This window comes from Aedes aegypti, chromosome 2 (assembly GCF_002204515.2).
Source record: "Aedes aegypti strain LVP_AGWG chromosome 2, AaegL5.0 Primary Assembly, whole genome shotgun sequence".
Classification (NCBI taxonomy): Eukaryota; Metazoa; Arthropoda; class Insecta; order Diptera; family Culicidae; genus Aedes; species Aedes aegypti.
In genome coordinates, this window is record NC_035108.1 from 189,940,589 (window position 1) to 189,952,656 (window position 12,068).

The window sequence follows — 12,068 nt, forward strand, 5'->3', positions numbered from 1 at the left end:
GGAACTGTAAATCTCTCAACTTCATCGGGAGCACACACATACTCGCCGACGTGCTGAAGGACCGCGGATTCGGCATCGTAGCGTTTCAGGAAGTGTGTTGGAAGGGATCAATGGTGCGAACGTTTAGAGGTAACCATACCATCTACCAGAGCTGCGGCAACACACACGAGCTGGGAACAGCTACGTCCGAAACTCTCCGTCATTTACAACGTACGGTACCGACGGCCGCCCCGGTTTTACCTATTGCGACTCAAGCGATCGGATGTCGCAACTGCGTACGCACATCACCTCGAGGCTGCATTACCGAAAGAGAGTGAGCTGTATGAAGCCCCTCTTGAGGACTGCTAGAGAACGGGTACGCGGGACGGAGCCGACGGAACGATTGGTTCGACGAAGAATGTATGCATATTCAGGAGGAGAAGAATGCAGCGCGGGCGGTCATGCTGCATCAAAGGACCAGACAGAACGTGGAACGTTGTAGACGGAAACAGCAACAGCAGAATCGCCTCTTTCAGGATAAAAAACGCCGCCTGGAAGACACGGAGTGCGAGGAGATGGAACAGCTGTGCCGGTCTCAAGAAAAACGTAAGTTCTATCAGAAGCTCAACGCATCCCGCAACGGCTTCGTGCCGCGAGCCGAGATGTGCATGGATAAGGATGGGAGCGTTTTAACGGACGAGCGTGAGGTGATCGAAATGTGGAAGCAGCACTTCGACGAACACTTGAATGGTGCTGAGAGCACAGGCAATGAAGGACGGAACAACGGAGCAAATGCCTTCGTAAGTTCTGCGGAGGATGGAACCCAACCAGTCCCCACCACTTTGAGGGAGGTTAAGGATGCCAGCTCAAGAACAACAAAGCTGCTGGTAAGGATGGTATCGGAGCTGAAATCATAAAAGATGGGCCCGGAGAGGCTGGCCATTTGTCTGCACCGGCTGATAGGCGCAATCTGGGAAACAGGACAACAACCGGAGGAGTGGAAGCAAGGGGTAATATGCCCCATCTACAAGAAAGAGGCCAAGTTAGATTGTGAGAACTTCCGAGCGATCACCATTCTAAATGCGGCCTACAAAGTATTATCCCAGATCATCTTCCGTCGTCTGTCACCTGTAGTAAACGATGTCGTGGGTAGTTATCAAGCAGGCTTTGTTGACGCCCGATCTACAACGGACCAGAACTTTACTGTATGGAAAATCCTTCAAAAATGTCGTGAATACCGGGTCCCAACGCATCACCTTTTCATAGATTTCAAGGCGGCATACGATAGTATCGACCGCGTAAAGCTATGGAAAATCATGGACGAAAACAACTTTCCCGGGATACGAGCGACGATGGAAGGTGTGCAAAATTGTGTGAAGGTTTCAGGCGAACGCTCCAGTTCGTTTGGAACCCGCCAGGGACTACGCCAAGGTGACGGACTTTCGTGCCTGTTGTTCAATATTGCGCTAGAAGGTGTTATGCGGAGAGCCGGGCTCAACAGCGGGGGTACGATTTTTACGAGATCCAGTCTTCGATTGTGTTCGCTTCGGATCCGATTGGTACACGAAGGCGTGGAGCGCAGCGAGCTAGGTGGGCGGATCAAGTGCGTATCGATTTGGCGAACGTGGGGCAGAACCGAGGATGGAGAGATGCGGCCACGAAATGAGTATTGTGGCGTGAAGTTGTTGATTCAGTGTTATCTGTTTAGAGGTTAACTATATAAATGAAATAGAAATAATTCGAACACGTGGTCCCCTAATCTAGCATACTTTGATCCCTCTGTAATTCGATACCTCTCAAACTCGACATTGCTTATTCATAACCCGTGAACATTGCAATTTACTATGCACATTCACTTCTCCAATTCGAGGTTTTCATAAAAAAAAATGAAATATCCTTTAAATTCATTAACATTTATTCAACATGTCACGAATTCCCCACGAGGGGGCTTCAGTTTAGATTTGAGACCGAATTCCAGTTCTACTATAATTAGGGTATCAAGCATAAGTGACGAATTCTTTGAAACTTCGTCAAATAATTATCGTAGATCAAATTGATTGTAAACGTCTCAGAAATGCTAAATTCTAATCATTTCTAATATTCGTTGTAAAGTATATTAGTATGTTTTAATGTCAGAAAAAAAATTCTTTGGAATCGTGAAGTAGTATTAAGTGTCATTACTAATATTCTTTGCTTTTGCATTCGTTTTGCTTGACTGATAAACTATGTTATTTTGTTAAGCATGTTGTGGGTTAAAAAACGGTATAAAAACCTTTTTTAAGAGAAATAGTCGATCAGTCATATGAAAGGAAGAGGTAAGCTAAAGAAGCCGCACATTTAATCATCAAGACCATAAATCTAGGTAGCATTACTTGACTTTATCACTCAATGTTGCAAACGAAAAGTATTGTTACAAATACTATACTTGTACGTACTGTATTCCACAGAAAATTACAAAAAATGCATGGGACTTACCGATGAAGACGAATATTTGGTGATGCGAGTACCGCAAAAGCATTGAAATTGAAATGGTCTAAAACAGGGAAATACGATCACATTATCTAGACAGATCTACCCAACTATCGATATCGACTACTTACAAACAGAATCATGATGAAGAACGGTGCGATATAGGAGCTGCGAGACATCAACCACATCGAAACGAACCTGTAGTGCTCTCCGGTGATTACATTCCTCAAATAACCTTTGTTGTCTTCTTGCTCAGCAAGGACCTTCACCGACGCCATCAGAATATCGTCATAGCCGAGAAACTCCTTCAGAATAAATCGGCTGAATGAATCACCGAAGCATTTGTCTTTTTCCGGATCCAGTACTACCAGTGCAACCGGAATATTGAGCCGCTGTCTGGTTGCTGCTGAGAGACGTAGAAATCCGTACTCCAAAGAGTACTCTACAACGTACTGTCCGTCGGCCCAGGCTAAAAACAATCGAAATGATAATAGTTTAAACGACATACGTATTGGTTAAAGTAGCTTACTGGCTTCGGTTTTTGAATCTTCCTCAATTGGTTTTTCAACTACTTTGTCGATCACATCTTTCGGAATCGTCTCGTTGGCATACGTAATTGAATTTTCTTCAGGATGCTTTTCATTCGTTTGTTCAGCATCACTTACGGCCATCTTTGCCTCTTCACCAACAAACTGAGTGCTTTCAATTGACACCTTTGATCCTCCACCATCTATTCCAGCGGAATATCCGCGATCAACCGAAGAAGTCATAGATTCTTTATCAAAACGGGGCTTCGCCTGTGATTGCAGCTGCTGATGTGGCGACCACGGGCTACTATTGGCATAACTTTGTAGTGATAGTTCCGGATTTTGGTTTTGTTCCTGTTGCTCATGTGGTAGCGTTGTTGAAGGATCGATGCTTACCATGCCGTTTTTTAAATTGTTACGCAGCAGACTATTTACTTCCGCTTCTTCGAGGTTTATATCTTTGCTTTTGAGATCCGCGAGGACTGTTGCACTGTGACGAACGATTTCCACTCTGTATAAATAGAATTTATGTTAGCGAAGCTGCATCTTCCTAAGATTTTTCTAAGAACATACCGAAGGATTCCATCACGAGGCCAATCGTTTTTGACGTGCTCTAGGCAGGTCGTTTGCGTCTGCGAAAAATGAACATGGATGTATACCAATATAAAAAAGGCAGCCAGTGCCTTCAGCAACATGATTAACTCGATGGCACGTCGCACAGGTCTGGAACGAAACAAGGTGACAGGTTATTGTACAGTGTCTTTGTGCAAATACGAAAAGGACTTTTTTTTGGCTTTATTTATGTGAATTTTAACTCATTTCATTCGAATAAGATACGCTGGTCAGTGGGCTACGATAGCTTCGTGATGTACGTACACAAATTCTTTCTGCTCTTGGAACTTTTTAAAACTACCAACTAGCAATAAAACGATTCTATAACATTCCCCAGAATTCCATTCCCCAGAATATCATTCTCCAGGGGTCCAAATAGCCGTAGCGGTAAACGGGCAGCTATTCAGCAAGACCAAGCTGAGGGTCGTGGGTTCGAATCCCACCGGTCGAGGATCTTTTCGGGTTGGAAATTTTCTCGACTTCCCAGGGCATAGAGTATCTTCGTACCTGCCACACGATATACGCATGCAAAAATGGTCATTGGCATAGTAAGCCCTCAGTTAATAACTGTGGAAGTGCTCATAAGAACACTAAGCTGAGAAGCAGGTCCCAGTGGGGACGTAACGCCAGAAAAGAAGAAGATCATTCTCCAGAATGAACCATGTCCCAGAAAACCAATCCCCAGGATGGACCATTCCCCAGAAAATTATATACCTACCTTAAAGTTTTAAAATAATCTAATTAAACATATTTGTATGAAACTCCATACAAAGTTGTTTACAAGTACATGAGAAGATTAGCATTGATGTTAATTATGAACAATTTACGCATATTACAAATTTCATTAGCAAATGAACTATCACAGTAGTTTCATTTTTATTGGCACTTATGAAGACTTATAGATCAGTCTAGCGGGAAACACAATACATATTTATTTAAAAGAATATACAACTCATCACTATTCTGCACAAAAAAAAAGCTACACCCTTTTTTTGGTATGAAAGTTTCCTTATACTTTCACATGTATGTCCAATTTTAATCAAACATAGTGGTGTATCCGCTTTTCATCAATGTTTTAAGAAGGTGCATCATAGCTCACATTTTGGGGCTACCCCGAATGGAATGAAGGTGTTCGTAGTTTCATATTATACGTCTCCGATCTAATTAGTTATATTACGTAAATTCGGCAAAATAAAAAGGTACTATTCTGCACATTAAAATGATACGCCCTTCTTTACGTCAAGTCTAAAAAAAAAATACGAATGACTTATTGAATTTTGCACAAAATAGTGATGCACCTTTCTTTCAGTCATATTCTGTTGACGATATGGACAAAATGTTCCGTAGGGATACCATATGGCAAGAAAGCATTTGGAATGAATGATCATGGACTCAGTGCTTCATATAATTATGCCGAATGGCTTTATACCAAATAATTTTATGCCAAATGGCCTTATGTTATATGGGCTCTCCATCGTTATATTTTGCCTACATCATTAAGACTGAAAGAAGGGTTCATCATATACAAACATATCGTTTGTACATTTTATTGGAATTTACTGAAAGAAGGATGTATAGTTATAATATGCAAAATAATCATGAATAGGGGGATTAGGGGCATAATGAACACAGTAGGCTAATGCTTATTTTAAGACCATAGAATGGCAATATGTTTCAGATACCCTCGGTTGGTGTCCAAGTTCGAAATTAGTATGACGTACTGCATTCATTCATGGTGAATCAGATCAAATATAGAATGTCATCAAATGCATTCATTCATAGTGAATCAGATCAGATGTCAAATGTCAGAAAAACGAAATTACAAAAAATGTGTCCAAAACGCGACTGATATAAAGGTAGCCGGGCAAAATGAACACTTTCGTGGAATTTAGTGAAAACTTAATTATTAATGAGTGTCAAACGTACTGATATGTAAAAGTGCTCCTCTTCTATCACATTGGCAAGAAGAAACATCACTAGGTTTGTTGATTTTCTCAAAAATTAAATTCTTCCAAATTTCTCCTTTGCTTATAAAGTAATATGAAGCTGAGAAAAAAACATACTAGAATTTCAGAGGACAATTGAAGCAAAGTATAAACTTTTATACCGTCAAAGAATTCATATACAATTCAAATTTCGTACAGTCTATAAAATTTTGATGAAATATGCAAATTTCAAGAAAATAAGGGGGTGTCCATTTCGCCCCGTGTGGTCATTATGCCCCTAGCCCCCCTACCTACGAATTTGTTTTGTTCATCAGAACTTAGGCTCCTATAACATCAATGACTCACAATTGTAAATGCATGATTTCAGGAGGTTCTTCTCACGCTAAGGACGACTGTCCCGTGAAGAAAGATAGCAAAAAGTTTATATGCGCAAATTACGGGGGTAACCATGAGTCTAACTTTTGGGATTGCTCTTGGCGTAAACGAATCGTCCATGCTCGTACCAGGCAGATGAACAGTAACGTTTTTCGTTCCCGGAATTCCCCAGGCAGAATTTCCAACAATGCCCATTTTTTAGTTAACGATCGATTGTTTAAGAATCATACCGATTAGGTAAATTATAATCTGGTAATTAGGTAAATTATATATGCCGATGTTGTAGCAGGCTTTTTCAGTCCAAATTGTTTTCCTACGGATAACCGTTCTAATTGTTTCAAATCTTATGGAAAATCCCCTGCCGCCGCAGTCAACTCCTCGCCTCTTCATTAACTACTTACTACTTCTAGTAGAATGTCTCCCACTGATTTTGTTTTTTTCAACTGAACAATTGAATCAAATGATTGATGTAATGTTCAAAACCACCACAATGACGAAGCAGTTCAAGTTTGTGTAACATTTAATAATAAAATTGTTATAGGATTACGTTTCTCTATCGGGTCAAAATATTTTTTATACTTTATATATACTTTCATAGCTGCCTATTTTTCTTTTCAATGCACTGGGCAGCAAGTTAATTTGCTTCAAAATGGCATGCGGAAATCGACTCATAATACAGTGAAACCTCCATGAGTCGATATTGAAGGGACCATCGACTCATGGAAATATCGAGTCATGGAACAGCATTGCTATGGAAAGCTGTTTGAGGGAACCATCATAGTAACCATGAAATTTGATTTTCAATATGGTTCCATGAGTCGATATCGAGCAATGGAACATCGACTCATGGAGGTTTAACTGTATTTTTATGATCATATAACTCTTGCATTGCTACTTGGATTGTGACTTCCAGCTAAATTACAATACTTGAGCAGATATGTGGCTTTTATGACGATGTCGATGGCTTCAATTGATAATGAATCGATAAATCTCGATTACTTTTTCAAATAGACGTAAGTAACTTTCATACAGTTTTGAGAAAATTAATTTAGAAGAATCACAACCTGTCTTCTAAATCTGTATTAAAATGAATCCACTTTTTAACTTTTTTTTTACCGTGTACATCGCCTAAATTTTGCATGCATTCAGCTCGCGTTGAAATACTAGATAGTTCCTATTGTTTCCCACAAAAATTGTATGACAAAATGATAAGTCGTTTCATTCAGTTACTTTCGACGTTTTTCTACCAGTGTAAAATCGACTCAAGTAGTGTTTTGTTTTGATTCGTGGTTAAGTCACTTTGTCTCTCTATACAGCGGGGTGACGAAAGTAGTGGTTAGGTTGCGAAAGTTGAAAATCTTACTTTCGTCGTTTTGTAAATCCGGAAATTAAACGTTCTAAGAGTGAAAAATGAGTTGGTTCAGAGCGAAACGTGTAGAATTTCGTCTGCGAAACACGTAGGATTGATAAAGTAAGTTTGTATACTCTTTTGACTTGAGTCTGTATGAATAATTTTTCGAGAAATAATTCCATCAAAAAATAATCAAACAAGATTATTAAGATTATTCTGTGTGCCGAGTTAGGAGAGACGAGTCGAGACTGAGGTGACAAAATTAGAGTTGTTTTCACTCATAGGTACAATCACTGCGTATTAACGAGCAAATGCCAATCTTTACGATAATCGGAAAATCCCTATTCGACGAAATTTTCGACAAAATATCATTTTGACAAAATGTCATACGCTTCTTCTTTTTCTTCTTCTTTATGGCATTACGTCCTCACTGGGACAGAGCCTGTTTCTCAGCTTAGCATGAGCACTTCCACAGTTATTAACTGAGAGCTTTCTTTGCTAAAGTTGCCATTTTCGCATTCGCATTTCGTGTGGCAGGTACGATAATACTTTATGATCAAGGAAGTCAATGAAATTTCCATTACGAACAGATCCTGGACCGACCGGGAATCGAATCCAGACACCTTCAGCATGCGAACTCTTACCACTCGGCTAAGAAAGGCCCCCATATAATTCTTTTCGACCAAATGTCCAATCGACGAAATGTTTGTTCGACCACACGTACTTTCGACGAAACGTCATTCGCCGTAGCCGGTAAACGCTCAGCTAATCAGCAAGACCAAGCTGAGGGTCGTGGATTCGAATCCCACCGGTCGAGGATCTTTTCGGGTTGGAAATTTCCTCGACTTCCCAGGGCATAAAATATCTTCGTACCTGCCACACGATATACGCATGCAAAAATGGCCATTGGCACAGTAAGCTCTCAGTTAATAACTGTGGAAGTGCTCTTCAGAACACTAAGCTGAGAAGCAGGCTCTGTTCCAGTGGGGACGTAATGCCAGAAAGAAGAAGAAGGCTATCGTTATAAATAATATTCAAATTACACGTAAAATTAAATTTAAAATACTTCACCAGTATTAGAAAATCCTAGGAAAACTATTCTATACCTTTTCCGGATACCCAAAAAGCAAATCCTATTAGACACCCTTCAGACCCAACAAAACCGAACCACAACAATCCTATTGGATTCTCATTGCACAGCGAGCGGAACATACATAATTCCACGAAACTTACTTGGGAACCATCTGCGCGTAGGCAATGGCCGTTTTGAAGAAAAGCGCATGAAACAGCCGATCCCGGACGTTAATCAGTGGATTCTAAAAACGAGAAATAATCCAGGAATTAACATTGTGTCCATCTAGGGCCACGAAAGTCCAAGAACGTTGCTCACCTGGGCATTATTCCTGGCTCTCTGGTTCATCATAACCGGAGGAACAGGACCATCCTGGCCACGATTGTTGTTATTGGCATTGTTGTTGTTGTTGTTTTGGGGCACTTCAGCTGGCTCTGGTCCCCCGGCAGGTTCCTGAGGAAGTGGCCCACTTGGCTCTGCCATGGCTTCCTATACGAGAGCCTAAACGCGTAAGAGATTGTGATGCAACATAATTAGTTGGTGAAATATTCAAACTCATACCCAAATTGAATCACTCACCTTGGTTTGTTATCTTCAGTTCTCCTTTGCCCTCGTCCGATCGATTTTGTTACCTTTCTTGTGGTACTCTTCTCAATTTTGCTCCGCTCTACGGAAATCGAACCACATCAAATCAAAACCCTCGCAAACGAATACCGAAATTCGTCCACTGCAAAACGCGATCTTGAAATCGAACCAAAACTCAATCTAGAAAACTTGCAAACCCAAAAACTGCAGATCCCAATCACTGTTTTTGAGAAATCACTTTTCCCGTCCGAAAGAAAAAAAAAGTCCCTGTCACTTCCCAAAACAAACACGCAATCGATTCAATCTTCGGTTGCTTCGATCCGAATGTTCCCACTTCACTTCCGGCCACGAAATTCCGCCCGCGAACGCGACGAACATTCACAATACCAACGATCCCGTGTTTTCCTTTCCGGAGGAGCACAAAAACTTAAAATTTATTTTCAATTTTAACTTTCTGACAATCCGCGACAACGACGAAGACGACGACACGACGAACGATGATCACATCACACGCACAGACAGAGACACGATACGGCAGCAGAGAAGGTTTTCGATTTTTTTCGCCCACCATCCCATCCAGGCGAAGCCAGAGATTACGTGCCAAAAATATGTATCAGACGGACACATATTTTCCATGGGTTTGATAATACATTATAATGTTGTGAGAAATTTATTAAAATAACGAGAAAACAAGTTTATGAATAATCGATAAAAATAAACAAAATTTTATGAACATTAGGTATTAGGAAACAAAATAGTTTTTTAATAATCATCAGCCATGTCAACAGTAAAATCGTCAAATCGTGGAGGAACTTACGGAAGCAGCTACTGCTTGTTTGTATTTTGAAACGTCATTTTTGAAAATTTCGAAGCAACGCATGATGCATCAATGGATTTCTACATCGTCTTGATTGGAGCTAATTATCCACATGTGGAACATAAGTTTAACATACAGCGGCACAAAGCGAAGCACGCACGGAAACGTGCAATAGTCCATTTTACGAACTGACAACAGTGATGATATTACTATATAACCATATGTCCCTTGCAGTTGCCCATCATTTTATGGCTCATAAGGTAATCTAGAATGCCGTGAAAAGTGTACTGCAATCTGTCAAACTTGGGTACCTTTTGCACTACCGAGGGACCAAATGCAGTACTAGAAGTGGTACCCAATCTGAGCCCGAGTGGGACGGACCTGATAACGCCCTAAAAGCCATTGGTAACCATGTGTGTAGCTCGTTGTTTCTGAGCAAGTGAAGGAATAAACATCCAAACCAACATCACTGGTAGGTAGATAATGATCCTTTCTTCACCATAGAGTTGTTAAACAACGTGTAAATCCATTCAAATGCTCAGAAACAATGAGCTACACATATGGTTACCAATGGCTTTTAGGGCGAGATCATAAGTTATGCGAGAACTGTTAATCCTCAAGCACAATGTGAGCGGCAGCGCGGTACAACGGCAAAACGGCAAGCCCATCTACACTCTACTTGTAAAGTCAATGTTGAAAAAGATTTAGTCAACATGGGATTGATAAGCAAAATGTAGATCAAGATGGGCATGCCGTTTTGCGTTGTACCGCGTTGCTGTTCACATTACTTTCACACGTTACGACACCGCCTACTGTCAAAATTTCATTCATAAAATAAGCGATCAACTGTTCAAAAACGTCTCGTAAAATGGACTATAGGCCAGGAGAAGTAGATGAACTTGTCATTCATTTTCCTGTCAATTTTCATACAAAATCTACCTTTTCTCTGCTATCAATTCACTCTAAGTGAACCACTTCCCCTGGCCTATGATAAAAATCTGAGAGAGAGGAGACAGCTGGCTTTAGATTGCGAGCTCCCAAAAGTCATGGGAACCTGTCACCACACTGAAATAAATCTAACAGGCTAATTCATTAGAAATTTCATATTAATTCTACTGAATCCTTGTTGCATAAATTATATATGGATTACTATGCGTATCATCTGCAAAACACTTTTTTTTTTTAATTTCTTCATTAGTATCATTCCAAACATTACATTCATTTCTTATATCTAGGGCCCATTCACAAATGTCATAACGCTAAAGGGGGTGGGTGGGTGTCTTCGCGATGTTACGGCTCATACAAAATTTATGAAATATTCATACAAAAAGTGTTACGAGGGGGTGGGTGGGTGTCAAAAATGGCCATTTTGAGCGTTATGAAATTTGTGAATAAACCCCTAGGTGTTCTGTGTTATTAGACAACACCATTATCCTAATTTGGTAAAACAAATTGAGGATTTTATTAACATTTTGTTAACAACATATTACATTCCATTTGCCGTAGCAGTTCAGATTTTTTACAGGTGAGTTGATTTCACCTGCTCATAAGAGAAAAAAAAACGTTTTCAATTTACTTAACCTTACTTAACACACAACACGCTAATGACGATTATAATGCGGCAGAGCTAAGGTTTAGGAAGATGATTAAGGAAAAGAAAACTGCCAGCTGGCGAAATTTCTGTGACGGACTTGATGGCACTACTTCAAACAACACGCTGTGGAAGATGGCACGTCGATACAAAGGACGCGCTCCAGTGTATATACCCCAGGGTGTATATACCCCAACCTGTTTTGGAAAATTAGCTGGAAAAATTAGCCCCTACGAGTATGCCGAATATTCCCATGCAGTTTTCAGATTGCACTTGTGAGGATCATATTGAGGACAACTTTTTCTCAATGTGTGATCTACAGTCTGTCATCCCGCATACTTGTGAACCATATCTGTACTGTTTCCCGTATTATTCACAACCGTTTGCGACAATACCGTAACAATTTCATATAACATGGAAATTAACAATAAGCTCACCCTACCTGAAACGGGTTTGACCGTTTTGCAAATAGTAATTGGGTCCTAAAATTTTTAATGAAATCTTGTTTTTATTTAATAACACGAAAAAGCATGTTACTGCAACTACTTTAGCAATTTTTCCCGCTCACATAATGGCTATATCATGTTTAAACTTTAATTTAAAAAATTGGTCCATTAATGAACCTTGACACTTTTGATCATGTTTGACGTTCGCTTAGTCGACAAAAACACCACAGGGGTTTTAGCTCGACCACTGGGGTTGTTCCTATCTGACATTTCGTAAGGGACACGGAAAACAAAATAC

General features: G+C 40.2%; 1 protein-coding gene across 1 annotated transcript in view; it reads right to left on the reverse strand.

Annotated features, from left to right (window-relative positions):
* LOC5578128 (membralin) overlaps nt 1-9,415 on the reverse strand; it is a 282,759-nt gene extending 273,344 nt beyond the window's left edge. The window contains exons 1-7 of the mRNA XM_021843500.1: nt 8,911-9,415; nt 8,650-8,832; nt 8,493-8,575; nt 3,549-3,698; nt 2,978-3,486; nt 2,580-2,917; nt 2,455-2,512 (exon numbers count right to left, since the gene is read on the reverse strand). Of these exons, the coding sequence (XP_021699192.1) occupies nt 2,455-2,512; nt 2,580-2,917; nt 2,978-3,486; nt 3,549-3,698; nt 8,493-8,575; nt 8,650-8,814 (1,303 nt within the window). The 5' untranslated portion in view covers nt 8,815-8,832; nt 8,911-9,415. The remainder of the gene's footprint in view (nt 1-2,454; nt 2,513-2,579; nt 2,918-2,977; nt 3,487-3,548; nt 3,699-8,492; nt 8,576-8,649; nt 8,833-8,910) is intronic.
* Nucleotides 9,416-12,068: the final 2,653 nt, after the last annotated feature.